This window comes from Nestor notabilis, unplaced genomic scaffold (genome assembly GCF_000696875.1).
Source record: "Nestor notabilis isolate BGI_N333 unplaced genomic scaffold, ASM69687v1 scaffold14155, whole genome shotgun sequence".
NCBI classification, from domain to species: domain Eukaryota; kingdom Metazoa; phylum Chordata; class Aves; order Psittaciformes; family Psittacidae; genus Nestor; species Nestor notabilis.
The window spans coordinates 10500-28293 of NW_009928925.1; the positions used below are offsets into that span (position 1 = coordinate 10500).

At 36.7% G+C, this 17794-nt stretch overlaps 1 protein-coding gene across 1 annotated transcript in view; it reads right to left on the reverse strand.

Annotated features, from left to right (window-relative positions):
- Nucleotides 1-17455, reverse strand: part of CERK (ceramide kinase) — a gene marked incomplete at its 5' end in the record, with an annotated part of 27798 nt that extends 10343 nt beyond the window's left edge. The window contains 7 exons of the mRNA XM_010014753.1: nt 435-587; nt 2127-2216; nt 9570-9697; nt 13290-13353; nt 13880-14005; nt 15967-16089; nt 17342-17455. Of these exons, the coding sequence (XP_010013055.1) occupies nt 435-587; nt 2127-2216; nt 9570-9697; nt 13290-13353; nt 13880-14005; nt 15967-16089; nt 17342-17455 (798 nt within the window). The remainder of the gene's footprint in view (nt 1-434; nt 588-2126; nt 2217-9569; nt 9698-13289; nt 13354-13879; nt 14006-15966; nt 16090-17341) is intronic.
- Between the last annotated feature and the right edge of the window lie 339 nt (nt 17456-17794).

The window sequence follows — 17794 nt, forward strand, 5'->3', positions numbered from 1 at the left end:
TAACACAAAACAAATCAAAGAAGGCAAAAAATATTTTCCAGTGGTAAACCACTTATCTCTCTCAATGATCAGTTTTGGAAGAACGACAAAGTTAACAATTAATTCAGCTGAATGTCCAAGACAGAGGAGTTCTTACCTCTCTCTGATTGAAAAGAATGTCAAAATGATTAGCACAGAAGAGATACTACTTTTTAGACAGCTATCACTAGGTGACACATATCCAACACAACTTCAAGGAGCACACTGTAGATGTCCCTAAAGTTATGGACCTTTACGTAATGTGATCCAATGTATTCGGTACTACAAGGAGTTGAAAATCAGGTTTAGTCTGTTTCTGATGTTTAAAAGCTTCAGAGGAGGTTGGTTTGGAGAGAACATCAACTGTTCCGATATATTTATGTGCTGACAAAAAACACAATAATGACACAAGTTACCTGAGTAGTCATATCTCATTGGACCCATCCACCGCTTCTTTTCACTATCTTTTAATATATCTCCATAAAAACCATAACCCAGTAACGACACACAGTACTTCAAAAACGTGTTATTATGATGTACAGAAGAGACATCCAGAGGCTGACAGTCACCTATGAAAATTAGAAGTGCAAGGCTGTATTAAGGCTTCTTTTGTTTGCAAGTAAGGCTTCTTTTTGTTTGTTTTGTTAACTTTAATGTTACAAAATTTTAAAAAATAAAAAATGTGTAGTATTTATGTCATAACACATAAGTTATATATCCATATATATTTTTTATACATGAAGGGAAAATAATTTTTAATACTAATTTCACTAATATTTAAAAAGCATTAAGCACTAAGTGAGAAAAAGTCAAAATGCTAAAAATATATAATAAAGAATTTACATTCATTTACCATATAGCAGTAGGAGAGGATGTTATAGAAGGGATCAAAGCGATCTATATATCTACCAGATACTACTTAATCCTGTATGTCATTCTATCAGAAGATATGTCATGCTATCAGGGGCCTTAGGAGGTTTCTCATCAAATCTCTCACTCCAAGCAGGTTCAGCTATAACATCAGATCAGGTTAGGCAGGGCTTATTCAGTCAAACCCTGAAAATCCCTGAGAACTAAGCATATACCACCTCTCTGATGTCCTCATAGGGTAAGCTCTGGCATGGTAGTGGGCTTGGGTGGGGTGTGTGCGTGTGTATATTTACATTTAATAATCCAACTGAAGTCCATTCATCTTTCTAAACTTAGTCCAATGGCCTAAACTCTACATATGCTGAACAGAGTTAACCATAGGTTAGTAGTAGAGAAGCACATGCTTTGCAACACCAGCTCCTAAAACTGTAACTGTTAGACATACAAGTGATAATGAAATAATGGTCATTACCCTTACACAGCATCATCTGAACTGAAGACTACCTCGTACAATTTTTCAAAATCACTATTAAGAACCGTGTGACTATGATTCTTCAGTACGTGGCAGATAGGATGGACTGAATATGCCAAGTTATCTTCCTCTAGCCCCCATGCAGTTCAGGGACTTCACTACTAGAGGACTTTGAGGAGTGTCAGTGTTAGCATCTCTACTGATGACAACGTATCAAAAATCATTTATTGAAGAGTAGTTGTTTTCCTCACTAGTTCCTCCTCAAATATATGACTCACAGATGGTAAAAATGGGAAATTATCAGCTAATTCCAGGCAAGCAGAAGCCATATTTCTAACTTGGCATGGAAGCATTGAATTGCACAGGACAATTGGGGAACTAGTACAAAACACAACTATTCAAGTGTACATGCACTTGTCATAGCTTTCTTTAAGAGAGAGAGAGAAAGAAAGAGTTGGCAATAACTTATGCTGCTTATTGTATTTTACTGCTATTTTCAAAAGCATGCGAGAATCCATGAAAACAGCAGATATAAAGCTTCAAAACATTATAACCCCTTGAAAACAATGAATTACAGTGGAGAAAGCAATTTATTTTTAACCTCTTGAATTCCAAATCACTTAAATGCCAGACAAAAATTTCTTATTTCAACTCAGCCATCATGTTCAAATTGTATTTCACAGACATACAGAAAGAACTAAATGAATTACTGGTTTAGGCTATTTTCACCATTTTCGTAACAAAACAGTGAACTCTGATCACCCACCTACAATAATATGAAGAGCTGATGTCACTGGATCAGAAATGCCAATAGTTGAATAGCATATGCAGTCTGTTGATCCTGAAAAATAAACAACTAGAGATTAATTAATATCCTTCCAAAACAAGTATTATTGGCATGGTTCTCCAAACAGCAGCACTATGTTCCTTTGGCTTGCCCCTTTCTATTTTATGGAACAAAGTAAATACAAGGATACAAATATTATGATTTAAATGGTAACTTTCCTCTCCATCCCCACCCTGAGAGTTATTTCTCTCCATAGAAAGTACAAATATTTTCGCTACAGAAGCAATAAATATACAGCAGTTAGTGAAGGGAAATAAGTTAGTTCACATAAAAAAAAAAAATCATTACAGCTTTTATAACAATTAAGGGTGGAGGGGAAGGAAGGCATATGCTGATTCTCCTTTGCTCAAGATTTCTTACCTATTGAGATCTCATGAAAAGAAATTAACTGATATCTTGTTTTCTGGGGGGACTGATCTAAATTCCAGGCTGTCAACATCTCCTCCTCCTCCAGCTGCATCTTAAACCAGAAACTCCCGAGTAGTTCTATTATTTGAAAATCAGTAAATACTTGCTTTCAGTAATTAGTTTATTTATAGGTGAGCAAAGTGGATACAGATATGCCTTTACAGCCTTGAACAAAAGATCTACAAGAAGAAAGGGAGGAAGCTTTAGGTTTCACCTATATTCTGTTTTTGTAAATAACTACCTGCAGGCCACTCTGCAGTCAGTCCATCCACTCAGTATTTTAGGTGCTGGTTAGAGACAGGAAATTCTCCCTGATCCCTATAACAAGCAGTGTAAGAGCCTAAAGTAGGGTTCTGATGTCTACTTTGCAACAGGGACTTGGAAGTCGGGCCCAGACATAAACATAAAACATTTCATCCAACCTTTTCATTTCTTCAAGATCTGTTTTCTTTCTGCTGCTAGAATTACCTTAAGTCACATTTGTCTTGATGTAAGCAGAATTTCCACATGGTCTTACACTACAGGTGGGAGAAGAGGGGGATTCACTCAAGCTACATTTTAACACTGAAGGCTTATCTCCCTATAGTATTGTGTTGTCAATTAAAAGGTGATTTATCCATTGGGCAATTTTATAGAACTTCTTTTTATTTCCATTTGTTAATTAGCAAGGGAGGGCTAAAGTTAGATCTGAAGTCCGAAATTAATTCTGAGCTTCTAAACAGGAGACTAGGGAAGACACCAACAATGTTTAACAACTGTCAAATCATCCCTCTTTCTCAGACATGCCAGTGGAGTACCAACTACAAACAGTAAAATATCGTTGGGTATTTCCTCTCTCAGGGCTGGTAGTACACAGCAACAAAACCAGCATCGTTCCTTACATACATTCCAAGAAGATGTAACTGGTTGTAACATCACACCAAGCATGAATCTAACAGTACTAGTTTACAGGTCACTAAAATGTTCATGATGGCTAAAGATCTGTATCTCTCTGAATACTTCATAACCAAACAGGAATTCTTGACCAATAGGTGGGTCTTGAATACTCTACAGGCTCTAACGCCTGTACTGACCAGATGCCCCCCTGCTAAACGTGAGTTTAGATGCTCATCTGCAGACACCTAAACATAAGCAAGAAAATTTGAGTATCAATTTCAAACTGAAACTCACCTTAAGGGAGTGCTGCAGATTACTCTGCTTGGCTTTCAACTGTTTCTCTAGTACAACAGTTGTCTTGCACGGGGCTAGTATACTGCAATGATAGTGGCACCACACCATCATATGTAGGTAGCTGAATCCCAAACTAAATGTCCAAAATCTCCCAGCTAGAGAAAGCTCTCATCCCAGGTATTTTGGTATTAGGAACTTACTGCAAATATGAAGTGTGTAGAGGGTACTTTGACTAGTCTTTGTTAAAATATGTATAATTACTTTGAATCTTTACCGCACATTATGTATACTAGATACCTGTTTCATTACCCATTTTCCCCAAAGTCTGTTTGTTACTAGGAGTTAACGCAGAGCCACATAGTTGTTACATAGGCAAGCTCTTCTACATCCCTTCCCTCCTCAAACTTAAACACTAGTTTTTTTAATAAATAAATTTAATAATTTAAAAATTATCAAGGAAATCCCTCCTTTAAATCATAAGGAGAAACGATCGAGATATGTATTAAAAATATTAAAGAGTATGTACTCTCCATAAAGCATTTTTGCTAAAGCAAGATTAAAGAAACCAAAGTGAACTGCACTACATAGAATACAGTTCAGTTAACCCCCCAGATTTCCCCTTTGCATGCAAATATTGCTAGTTATTTGTGAGTAGACAAGTTATGCAGACAGGTACTCAGATACCACCTCACTAGCTTTAGTCATAGAACCACCAAAGTGATAAGCAAAATCAGATAATTTACTGGTTGTATGGAAGAGTTCATGCCATTGACACTGCAGACACCCCCCCAACAAAAAAACCACCCCAACCTGCCCTCAAAAAGAACCCCAAACCCACCAAAACCAACCAACACCCAAAACCCCAAATAAAACCCCCAAAGTGCTAGAATTACTAATCTGGAAAACTATTAAACTAGAACACACACATGCTGTGGGCTACATTCTTTTTTGTGCTTTTATTAATGGAAAACAACATAAATTCCAAAGAATTGGAAGTTGTCCTGGGTTCAGCTACAGCAGTCATTTTTTCTCCTTCTTAGTAGCTGGTGCAGTGCTGTGTTTTTGACTTTCAGTCTGGGAACAACGCTGATAACACCGATGTTTTTAGTTGTTGCTAAGTAATGTTTACTCTGACCAAGGACTTTCTCAGTCTCATGCTTTGCCAGAGAGGAGGGGAAGCCAGGAGGAAGCAGAGGCAGGACACCTGACCCAAACTGGCCAAAGGGGTATTCCATACCACAGCACGTCATGCCCAGTATATAAACTGGGGGGAGTTACCCGGAAGGCCCAGATCGCTGCTCGGGTCGGGCTGGGTATCAGTCGGCGGGTGGTGAGCGGTTGTGTCCTTTTCCCTTGTTATTCCTCTTATCATTATTATTGGTAGCAGTAGTGGTTTGTATTATACCTTAGTTACTGGAGAGCTGTTATCTCAACTCGTGGGAGTTACATTCCTTCGATTCTCCTCCCCATCCCTCCGGGAGCGGGGGGAGGAAGGAAAAGGGGGGGAGTGAGCGAGCGGCTGCGTGGTTCCAAGTGACTAAACTGAGCATAAGATAGAAGCAACTCAGCTAGATTTTGATCCTATAGAAAAGAGTGAATTTAGCAAAGAAATAAATACTTTTAGTGCTAATGAGCACTGCTCCATGAGAGATACCTTGACAGGGGCAGGTGCTTCCACAGCACAAACAGAATCCTCAGAGATATATTAGTATGGCAACAGGATTCTGTACTTCAAACAGGTAAAGTAACTTCAGTGGGGATCCTATACATTTGAAGTATTTTTGTGAAGTCAACAATCCATGCAGTGACCTCATAGATGAAATATCAGGCAGCCATGTCAATGACTGAGTAACTGCACGCTCTTGGTCAAGCAGCATTTAGAATTTTGAAGAAATCTATATGGCGACTTTTCTGAGAAGTGATTTTCAAATGTGAAGCTGCTGTTACAGGAAGAGATGAATAGTCGGGGCATAGTCATGTTCCTACTCTAAGGTTTATACACCTTCCTGTGCTGTCTTTAGTACTCTCAACTTCTACAGCCACGTATCAACATGTTGATTATAATCACATTGCATGCTTCAATACATTAGAGTTTATACCTTGACCACAACAAAAGTGAGAGGCATCTGAATACATTAGAGGCCCAATTCACTATAGCAATTAACACTCTTTATCTACACTTTACTCAGTTTTCCCTAGTGCTTGGAAGATGTTCCCCCTATCCCCAGGGTAGGCTGGCAGACTAGGATTTTCTTGAAGAATGAATGCATTACTATTATGCCACAGCACAGAGTGACGTAAGATTATTTTCTTTTTTCCATCTGCTGAGATCACAGGATTATTTAATCTAACCCATGCTCTTTTACTAAAGAGTCCTCCAACAGCAGGTGACAGCTTTGTCTTCCTGTCCTATGCCAGGTTCAGTAAGAACAAATTACTCTGGCTTACTCCACAAGGCATAATTTTAATACTAAAACATGTGGATGAAACCTCAGTACCATGTGTCGTAAAAGTAATGATTCTCTGTTTCTAAGTTCTATAGAGGCACTCTACCACTCTGGATGCAGTGGGAAACTATGGCTGTACGTGCTTTTTAAGGCTGGATGGCATGAGGAGGAAGTCATAACTAAGCAGAAGTTTTCGTAGGTGTGCTGACTTGTGGTTACCACATTGCAATGCAAAATTGTTAGGTTGCTGCAACCTCTAAGTACTCTTAATAGCAAATCTGTTTACAACAGCAATCAGTCAATTTACACTGGCAGATTAGAAGAATCGCTGCAAGTAAGAGACATTCAGAAGTTAAAACTGCCATTTAAATAAAAGCTTTATGTTAATAAAAAAAACCAAGTTATTTCATAAAAATGTACCATAAACCACAAGAATAAATGATACTTTTTAACCATAAAACACACTAAGGAAAGACACGCATTTGTTCAAGGGGGAAAAAAAAAAAAAAAAAAGGGCCAAGCAGGGTTTGCTCCAAAAGTCAGAATCATGATTTAGAAGTAGCATCCAACATTAAAAAAAAAATAAAAAAAGCCTGTACAATGAGATTCTGCTTATGAAATGAAGCCAATTACTCAAAAACAGTCATATAGATGAGAGCCTTTTAACATTACCTCTCTTTATTTTGTAATTTCAAGCCTTTGTGTAAGTAAATTGATAATTTCTGAGCAAAGATTAAATCTGCTGAACTGAGTGTTAGTTTGAACACAGACTACACAACTACAAACCACAACCTCCCATGCTTCTGTTAACACAGCTTGACATTAGGAAATAACTGATAAAAAAAATGGGAGAAACACCAATCCAGTGTCACCTTACCCCAGGCTGTTGTCCTCACTGAGAAGCTGTCTCCAAGTATTGGAAGACCCACAGAGTTTTAGAACTTAGTCTCTGACTTATGGGTAGCTTTTGTTTTCAATATCTATTAATGAGATCTTAGGATTTTAAGAAAAAGGTTGGTTATAAAGGACTAAAAAGAGCATCATGGATGAAATTTTTCTAAAAGCATGATTTATATTTCATTACTCCTTTTGACTTGCTGTATTTTAGGACTGTCTGTCAGTTTAGTTTAAAAAAAGAAGTATTTTTTAAAGATCTCACTTGCTTTGGAACAGACTTCTTACACTAGTCAGGGAACTACGAGATCTGCTGGGGTCAACACAGTCAGAGCTCCATTACATCAAGCAAATATGAACTGAGAACAGCTTCACCATGGGCTGCAAAAAAACCCCTTTTGCTGCCTTCCTGACCACCTGCAATGCATGGGTTTGGCTATTACATGTACAATTTAAGGTCCCTGTGATGACTAGATGTGTTAAGAAAGGGTTAAGATTTGTTCAGTGATTTGACTCCCCTTTTCAGTAAATAAACATTTTCCCATATTTTCAGTAATGGATCATTTTAAATACAGTACAATATACAAACAGGTCAAGATAAGCATTATCCTCTGTACCTCCAGAAACTTAATTAACAGAACTTCAAGCCCAGATTGGAGAAAATACTTGAATCATAGCATTGATTACAAGGCTACACCTCATGTTAGTTCAAGGAATAGAGCATGCAGTATATCTTCAATAGCAAACAGCTACAATGGACAAAGCACAACAAATATTAAAGCGAGTAAGAGAAGAAAGTGACTTAACGCATGTTAGTAATACTAAAATATCAGTGAAGATCATACATTTTGGTTGCAACTGGAAAAAATTGCATTAAGAAATTGTTGGAAAAGCAAGGTTAATTTTTCAGTTTTAATATGGTTGTAGTTAATTTCCTAAGAACAAAGAAATAGCTCTTAATATTGAGGTTCTGTTTTTTCAACTGTATCCTTTTATAGTCTCTAACATCACAAGTAGGCAAAAATCAACCATGTAAGCAAAACCTCTAGTCCAAAGACTTTGTCCAAATAAGGGAAACAAAGGATAAAGCACTTCAAATTCTATTCTTGTTAAGCTTATTATACAAAACAATTTTAATACAAAGCTTTAAAAAACAAAATCAGAATATAGTTATATATAGTAATTGCTATAAAGAACCCTTAGTGTGCTACCTAACAAGCAGAATGAAAAACCGTAAGGGGATATTCACATTGGAACTTTTAGATATTTAACTCTTGTACTACAAGCAGAAAGGGTTAAGCTTCTTCCAAGCAACAATTCACACCATTTGGGTTTGGATACATTCTTCACAAAGATACAAGTATAAAATTATTAGTCACCTAAAGCCTGAGGGTACAACTATACCTTTTCACTTCGTGTATTTTTATAACCTGTGTTAAATTTTCTCATAAAGCCTGTGTTACAGTTCTAGTCAGAAGCTCATAATGTTTATTTCATATCCCAGTCCTTTAATTCAAATCTCAAGCATCTGACAAGAAAAAGAGAACAGCACAGAAAATACACTGAACTGTTCGTTTGTCTTTCCACAGAGTCCTCAGAATTGCAGATGCTACTAAAGAGCTGCAACACTGAATCCAGCCCTGGAAAAAAAAGTCATCTTACAAGTTCATTCTTAGAGGATTCGTTAGGGACCAACTGGGCAGTGTAAGGTAACACCCGGGACACTAAATTTAATAACAAGACTGATCCAAAGAGTGCCTATGGTCAATAAAATTGTAAGTTTATCACCAAAGATCCAAATTCCAAGGATGAATTCGCTCAAATGCCTCTCAATGACAATAGTCAGGATTGCCTGAAAAATGGGCTGACATGAAGAATTGTGAAGATATAGCACCTCCAGAAAGAGGCATAAACTGCAACTTGGTTTGAAACCTGAATACTCTTCCTCAGCCACTGCTGCCCTTTGCCTTCTGCTATGACAGTGGGGATTAGGGAAGAGAGAGAGAAGAAATGTTAGCAGTTTTTGGAATTTGCCAGACCAGTGGGAGGTTCTCAGTACAATTCTAGCAAAATTTGTGGAGCATTCGGAACTGGAGAAATACTTATCTGGTAAGTCTCTGTTCAGCAGATTTCATTCAATGTGTTCAGATGGGCAAAGGTACTACTGTCAACAACTTTTCTTGTATTAACCCAAAATAAGCCACACACACTCAAAAGTACTAGTAATTAAATTCTAAAGTCGTACATTAAGATTTTATTTCCTTTACAAAATACCCCTCCCAAATAAAATGGCATGTGATCAATAATTATAACAGGATACAAACAGCTTTAGGTAGGTATCTTTACGGAATATCTTATACTTAAGCCTAAATTCAAGGAGTTACGAATAAGAAGAAATTTCAAGAATAAGTGAATAAAGGAAACTGAAAGTTAACCCTTTCTTACCAAATATTGCACTGGACTAACGGTGCTTTGGGATTATTTTGATCTATGCCAGAGTCCTTCTGCATTCTTCCAATGAGACCATGCATCACTTCACTGAACATGCCGTCCCCACCAACACAAACAACACTGCCAGGAAACACAAATTAGAATGCACACTAACAGTGAATAAACAACACAGCAAGTGTTCTACTTAGGGCATGCACTGGGCACATCAGAAATAGTTGGTCTATTATCCTCTTCCTTTTTAATGTGATATAGTAGCCCACAGTCAACTTGGAAATTAACAAAAGCAGGAAAAAAATATATACAAATCAAGCTACACAACTGCAAAAGGCACCTACACACGTCTGTAATGGTAGAAAAAAAATGTTGGAATGCAACCTAAAAAAATATTTTTATTCTTTATTGCTGTGTGCAGACAGACAAGGATCAGTGGAAATTCACTATACAAGGAAAACACTGAACAGGACTGTACATACAGCTTTCCAAGTAAACAAAATGGAAATAGCATACCTTTGCTAAAAGTGAAAAATTAAGCTAATATTTGTGGCTTCAGGCAGAAGTATACTTTATACTATTAATTTAATAGGGATATATATCATATAAAAGTCAAAAAACAGGAAAGTGCATGCTTGCATTCTCTTTTGAACATGCTGAGAGCCCAAACAGATAAAAGTCATGTATACCTACATAATCACTCATAATGAAACACAGAGTTCTAGATGTTACCAGATGCAAAAAATTGTTTTGCAAAAAACTTAATTCAGGTCAGAGCTGATGCAGCAGCTACACAGATCCTCAATATGTTAAAGTCGACAGCCAAGCAAATGCTAGGAAGTAAAAGACTGTTTTACAGCAGTATACATTTCATGCACGATAGTCAAATGCACACGATGAACTCTAAAAGCATTAACTAGTTCAAATATGTTTGAAAGGCACACATGACAAATCCAAAGTTATGCAGGTTGTCCCCAGCACACGTTTAGGAATGCTTACTGTTATCTCTAGCAATCATTTTCAATGCATAGGCTAATACTTACTCTTCCACACAGTCAGCAATAGACATTGCAGAATGAGCACTTGTTTCATAGGGCAAGTTAGTTTATTTAGTTTTTAAGTGTTGATGATTTAAGTCTACTTATTATTGTATTTTCAGCAGAAGGAAAGCTTGAAAAACCCCAGTCATCTTTTCATGAATGGGGAGGACAGTCTTAAAAATACACACTGTCCAACTCTGAGTCAAGACCTAAGAGACTGGGAGAGAAGGAAGAAAAGGATGTTTGGTTTTCATTTTTATAATTAATTTATCTTCTCATAGCTTAACTATATTATTCCTCAACTTTAGCCTGTCTCATGTTTCTCTGCAGACTCTAAGAAAGAGGTTGACTGGACAAAAATTTCCATGTCAGAACACTATTGAACTATCTATAACAAATACTATATCCAGGCTCAGAGATGACAACAACATGAATGTGTAGACCTATCAGACAAAGAAGTTCACATACACAATATCAGCATGACCGAATGCATTGCAAAATCAGATGTGAAAAGCATGCATGTGAAAGCCCCTAGCAAAGAACTACTGTGAGAGAGATCTTCTTAGAGCAATTCTTACATTCTGGTTTTATTTTTCTAATGGACTAGCATTTCAATATTTAGACAGATGATAACAGTAACCACATATCCTAAAAGACTTCAGGAGAGCTCACAAGACAAATGAGTTTTAAAAGATCTACGGTTCCTTCTAATCTCAAGCATCCTGAGAACTAATTCAAGAACTAACAAAAAACCCAATCCGAAACAGTTTCAAAGGCTTGTTCAATAGGTACATGGATAAAGAAGTGATTCATACATGCCAGACTTATTCTAAACATGGACAATACCTGCATAATATTACAGCATGCTCTAGCTCTACACAGCAATGTATGAAAACCTGCTATATTGTAACTGAAAGAATATTTGAAGTAACTGTCTTTGAAGAGAAGCTGTTCTATCACAGAGCTATTAGATTAATACGCTCGCCATAAGAAATTCTATAGAGATTTTTCTGGAGATAAAATGAAGAAACTCGTCGCTGAATGAAGAGAAAGAACCAGTATGAGAAAACAGGTGAAGAACAACCAGACGTAGAAATCCAAAGAAGCTTTTCCTGTATGTGAAAGAAGTCAATCAAACTTGGAAAAACATGCATTTATGCAGTTCAGCCATTTTTTAAGTCTTCCATATAGCTATGTGATCTGTTATTTAAAAAGTAGTATTAACACAAGAACTCCTTCCTAACATCACTGTTCACCACAGAAACACACTTGTACATGATGGACAAAAACCAGGCTTGGAAAGACAGGTTGCAGTTCCCAAGCTAACTGCCATTAAGGCCTAAACTGGGGATAGAAGAATCATGAGATTCTAAAAAGATGCAGTGCTCTGGCCAATTGTTTAGCTCAGTCATGTTAGAGAGAGAAAGACCAATCCTCCCCCCCAAGCCCCAAAAAAGGGGGGTGGAAATCTAACGTAAGAGACTGTTTGAATGTACCAAAAACCATTTCAGGTACCACTACAAATGGTCACTGCCATTTGTGAAAATACATTTGCTAGTGAGCAGACATGGGCTCACTCTTCTTCTCTGTATTGGAATTTCATCAACCATCAGTATTATCTATTTCAAATCACTTCAGCCAAATGAACAGGAAAACTCTTAACTAGTTTTTTCTGGGATGCCAGTTTCCCTTACTTGAATTTATGCAAAATTAAGAAAAATGCCAGTACAGTTAAAACTTCCTATTTAAAGTGAACTCATTTTAGAGCAAGTGAAGCGTAGGAACAAAGCCTGTAAATGTAATTTCTTACTTCCACAATTTTTTAACATCATGCCCTCACTTGATTTACATGATGCATACAGATCCTTTCCCCCAGTAAAAGCACTCTGAAAAGATACAAAGTGTTTTATTTTTACAACTTACCAGTTTCAATGTACCTGTCAACAAGCACAACAAAATACTATTCTAAAATACTCTAGTTATGAGAGCTTATCTACATAGGTTCTACATGCATTTTCATGATTTTCTAGTCACGTAACTTGTTTCATGTCACGAACTGGAAGCTGAATGACTCGCTTATTTATTAAAATACTCTGCTTCTACAGAAGATTTAATAATGGAATGCAATTTCACAATTCAATTGGGCCTTCTTTAAAACAGTAATTCCACAACAGAACAGATACAAATAAAGCCAAATTATATAGCCATTACTTGAACAGTCCTACATCACAAGAGGAACTATCTGAAGTTTTTCTAAACAGTTTCTGTTTTTCATGCACAGGCTGAATGCTACTGATGCAGTGTTCTGGACTCATGTATATGTCAAGGTCACCTTTACTACAAGACATTTCAGAGTAGCTTTAGTGTTATCAGCAAATGCTCAACTTCCAGACAAGCAGAATTAATCTTACATTTACCTTCTGAACACAAAACTCATGAAAAAGTTGTTATACTACACTTAAATATATTGTGCATTGAACAGGTTTACTGAAACAGTTCAGTTTTCCTTTGATACTCCTTAATGTGGATCTCCTATGGAAAGGAACATGCCCCACAATTTGCAGCTGTTGCAATAAACACATGAGCAATGAAGGCTGCTTTTATAAATTAGAGATAAGAAGAGATTACAGAATATATCAACAAGAAAAGAAAAAAAAAATAAGACAAGTGAGATTACTTACCCATCGTATTTATTAATATTAACTTCAAATAGATTGTCCTTAGCATGGTTAGCATGTTCAGTTACTATGAAGAAATAAACACATTAAAAATTACTATTATAAAAATATTGTTATAAAATTATGTAATATATAGTTATAGAAAAATTATTAATTCATTAATAACCATGATTCTATTACCAGTGTGACCAACAGCCTGCCCATAAAATGTGTTGCAAAGACCTGAATGCCAAGTAAGGATTTAAAAGAGGCACACACTGCAGCACATGTGAAAAAATATTTCATTAAAAAACTGTGCAAATGAAAATTGTTGTAACAGTAAAACTGGAAGAGAGAAGAAAGGCAGTATTTTATAAATGAGGAGCTCAAATAGCTCAGAAGTACCAGAAGTTTTAGTTTGGTAAGCAGAAAATTGATACAAGGTTGACACTTTTCTGGCTACCTATGCCTTAATTAGAAAAGAGTCCCTCTCTACCACTTAGCTTCATTTCCTCAGTAAGAAAGGTAAGCAACAGAAAGAACTTAAGGTACCCAGACGTGTTTTAAAGAGTTCATATTGTGTTTTTTAATAAATTACAATATTCATCACTCACTAACAACATCAGTGGAGATAGAAGCCAGACTGAAGAGTGGAGCAACCTTCTGTTCATAAATCCTCTTCCCTTGCCGTTTTCCTCCATATGGATTAATATACACAAGCAACTGCTTTGGTCTATACTCTGCAGTATGGAAAAAAATATTAGAGTGTACTACCTCTGTGCACAAACAAAAATTTAACAAGCTATACAAAACCAAACCTGTAAACATCAGGGTGAACACAGCACACTGACCTTTTATAACTTGTTATTAACAATCACAACTCTATAAATCTTTATCAAAGTGCTATAAAAACCTGCTTCATCTATCCTCTTTATTATACTGAGGATATTGACAGCATTAAACAAATCGGTAGTAAGACAGCAGGTGAAATTCAGTATCATTTCATCTGACCATGTCTTGCATTCTTATGCATGTTATTCTTGCAGAACTTTCCCACTAAATTACATTAGTATACAGGCATACAAGACAAAAGACAAACCAAAGGCAGCAATAGGAAGGGCACTTGTGAGTGAAGCACATGTAAAAATGCTTTTACATTAATTTATTTAAACAACATTCTTGGCTTTTGTAATATAAATGCATTTCCTTTCTGTGATGAGGACACAATATCTCACAAAACTACATGATGCACAGCCAGTGCTTGCCCTATAGTGTGTAGCCCCTTACCTCAGAAAACACTTTTGATAATGATATCTCAATTTCCTTCAAACAGTTATGGATTTACACTGGTGGTGGCAATGAAAAGAATCACTGCACCTCTGTATTAACAGATACATAAAACGGTAATGCTTCCTGCACCTAGGGAGCCTTCCTTTTTTGAACAGAATACAAAGACCTGTTAACACATTCACATTTCCTCAGGCGGAATTCTAAATAATTATTTTAAAAGGAAAGAATAACTGAGTTATTAAACCAGCACACCTACGTAATACATCTAGGATATTTGAATGACTTAAAGCTGCCACACATCCAAAGCACCATCCACCCTTTCTGGGAACCTGTTACCTTCTCTGAAATAGTTTGTTACCAATAGAATGAACACCTGCACTCAGAGATGACTGCCCAGGCTGCATCTCTCACAGGTGTACTAAGTGGGTGCACAAACATAATTTTTAACAGTATTTTATTGGAAGAGAAATACTCATGTTCTTGGTTTGCATACATTACATGACAGAAGATGCATGCTTCAAAAAAACACCTGTTCAGAAGAACATTTTTTGTTAAATACACATTTTTATTATGTGAGCCTTAAGTACTTGAGTCACATTGTAGGTATACTTGTACCCAGTTCCTTCTCCACCTGTGTCTCAGATAGACCTGAGGCCTATGCTGTAGGTAGCTTATCTACAGTCCTACCTCCAGCTCCTGCTGCTCCTGTCCCTAAATGGACCCGATTATCTCATCTGAGCTGCAAATCATACCTGCTGCTATCCCCATCCCTGCTCTGCCCACCCTGCTCAGATACAGTAGGACTGCACCCTGGATGGTGAGGGCACTGTCTGTAGTATGGTCGTCCTTGATCTCCCTTCTGTCTTGTCACTCCCTAACATCTATCAAGGTATCTCATCTATCTAGGTATTCCTGCAAAACTGCTTTTAGCTTTACGAGAATTAATTGTCCAAGAGTCCCAGAAATTATTAATGGGAGCTCTTACTGTGGCACATGGTTGATGAGAGAGACTGGAAAGGTTAGACAGACACACAAAAAGCCACCCATAAATCTTACAATCGCTACAATCCTTCTCCTCAGATCTCTGGAGTACCTCAAAAATCTCTGAGCTTACATCTGCCCTTTACTTCTCTTAAGTTATTTAAAGCCTCTACTAAGCTTCCAATGTGTCCTTATTTTGTGGAAATAACTTACACCTGGGCAAAATTATAAGACATCTATAGTCCTGACTGATTAGAGTAAAACACTCAGCACAACTTAGCGAATATGTGAGATACAAAAGTAGAGATGAGAAGAATGAGACACTTCAACTCTCAGCTCCCTCAACTTTTAAATGTAAGCTGCAGGTACATCAAAATAATAAAAGCCTGTAAAATGATGCTGCAAATGTTAGTAGCTTAGTCAAACTTACTCTGCTTTTCAAGTAATTCTTTCAGTGCCTGTATCCACTGATTACACAAGTGCTCATCAACACACCAAAATGTCACATCACTGCACCGCCAGCGGTGATTTCGGGCTTTCTTCACATAATACACTATTTAAATTAAAAAAAGAAAAAAAAAAGTGGCACAATGAGGCAGTTCTGTGAAATGATGAATGTATTTCCCAGACATATCCAAAATATCTACCTTTGGAAAGAAGTGATAATTAGCTCCCCACTACACATTTCTGCAAATGACAAAATCATTTAGAGTGTGAACAGGACACTGGTAAAAAGTCAAAATGAAAACACTTGCTCTAGGTCATTACCTTGCAGCAGATACTCAAACATAAGCTTCTTTTTAAACTAAATACAATCCATTTTCCACAAACTAATTATAGATATAATATAAAAGTTCACTGAGCTTATGTATTATTTTATCTGTATTAAAGTCTGCAATGTCTACATAGTATAAACAGCCATAAGCTTAAAAGAATAAGCCAGACCCTCCCATCAAGTCCCATGTAACCAACAGGGTGAATTTAATTTCATAAAGTTTAAATTTAAGGGGGAAAAAATATTTAGAGCTTTCTCATGCATTATGAACTTAGCTGGTGAAACAAGAAGCACCCTTATCTCTCCATCTACAGGATCAGCAATCGTTGTCACTGAAGGACTAAATGCTACCAAAGTGCTCCACAACATAAAATTTTGGCATGGAAGCAATTACATTTGCCCCAGCTTTGCAGCACAGAAGTCCGCTCTTTCCCCAAAACAATCAGAAATTTATTTCTGGCACTTGATTTTAAGAATGCAGTCAATAATACTGAGAGCCTTTTCATGCACACATTCTGATGGTTAGGGATAATTTTAAGAAACCCAAACATTAAAACCACAAACATGTAGGACTCATTTTTTGTAGCATCTCTTGATTTTCTAGCCAAGTAGCATAAAGCGAGCATGGTGCTGCAGAGTCATTCAGCAGCAGAAATGTAAGATGTTAGGACTTCATTAAAGAGATAAACACAGCATGTGTTCTTAAAGGAAGGGTTTTAGTCTCCAACATAAGGATCTTGAAATGTAAACCGGCAGATGTGTTTTTGTTTGTTTGTTTGTGGGGGGTTTGGCTGGTCTTTTTTTGATGTTTTTTGTTTTGTTTGGGTGAGGGTTTTGTTGTTGATTAGTTGTTGGGTTTTTTTGTTTGGGTTTAGTTGGGGGGGGGGAGTGGTGTATTTTTCTCCTTTTTTTTCTTTTTAAATGCATCGTTTATGTTAAAAGAAATTCTGAAGATTCCTTTTGAGACTGCCGTAAGCATACCCACAAGAAGTCATCAGCAGAAGCACACTGAGACTATTATTTGCCTTACCTGTGAAAGCATGTGGCTTTCCCATTTTTTGCCATTTGCCACTATTACGTTGTTTCTTGTAAAGTTCAGTTTCTTCTACAGCAATGATCTCAGAGGTTGGTACAAAACTGTTTTCTGTACAAACACAAGATATTACACATTAACATCTTAAAACAGCACCAGATTATTTCTACACATAATATGATACAGACATAAAATTAGACTAGCTGCTCAGTAAATACAACCGAGAGCAAAAGTAGTAATTTGCTGAATATTTTCAGTTTCCTTTTGCCAAAGCGCGTAATTCGTAAGTACCTATGAATTACATCAACTAATATTTTAAATGTCTATGACTTTTCAGAAAATCAAGTATTCTGAGTACAAAAGCTTTTTGCGTGAAGCCAAAATCCAGCAACTAATGAAATTGCCCCTTCATTGACACCTAGTCCAGATATCTGACAGTGAATAGCACAA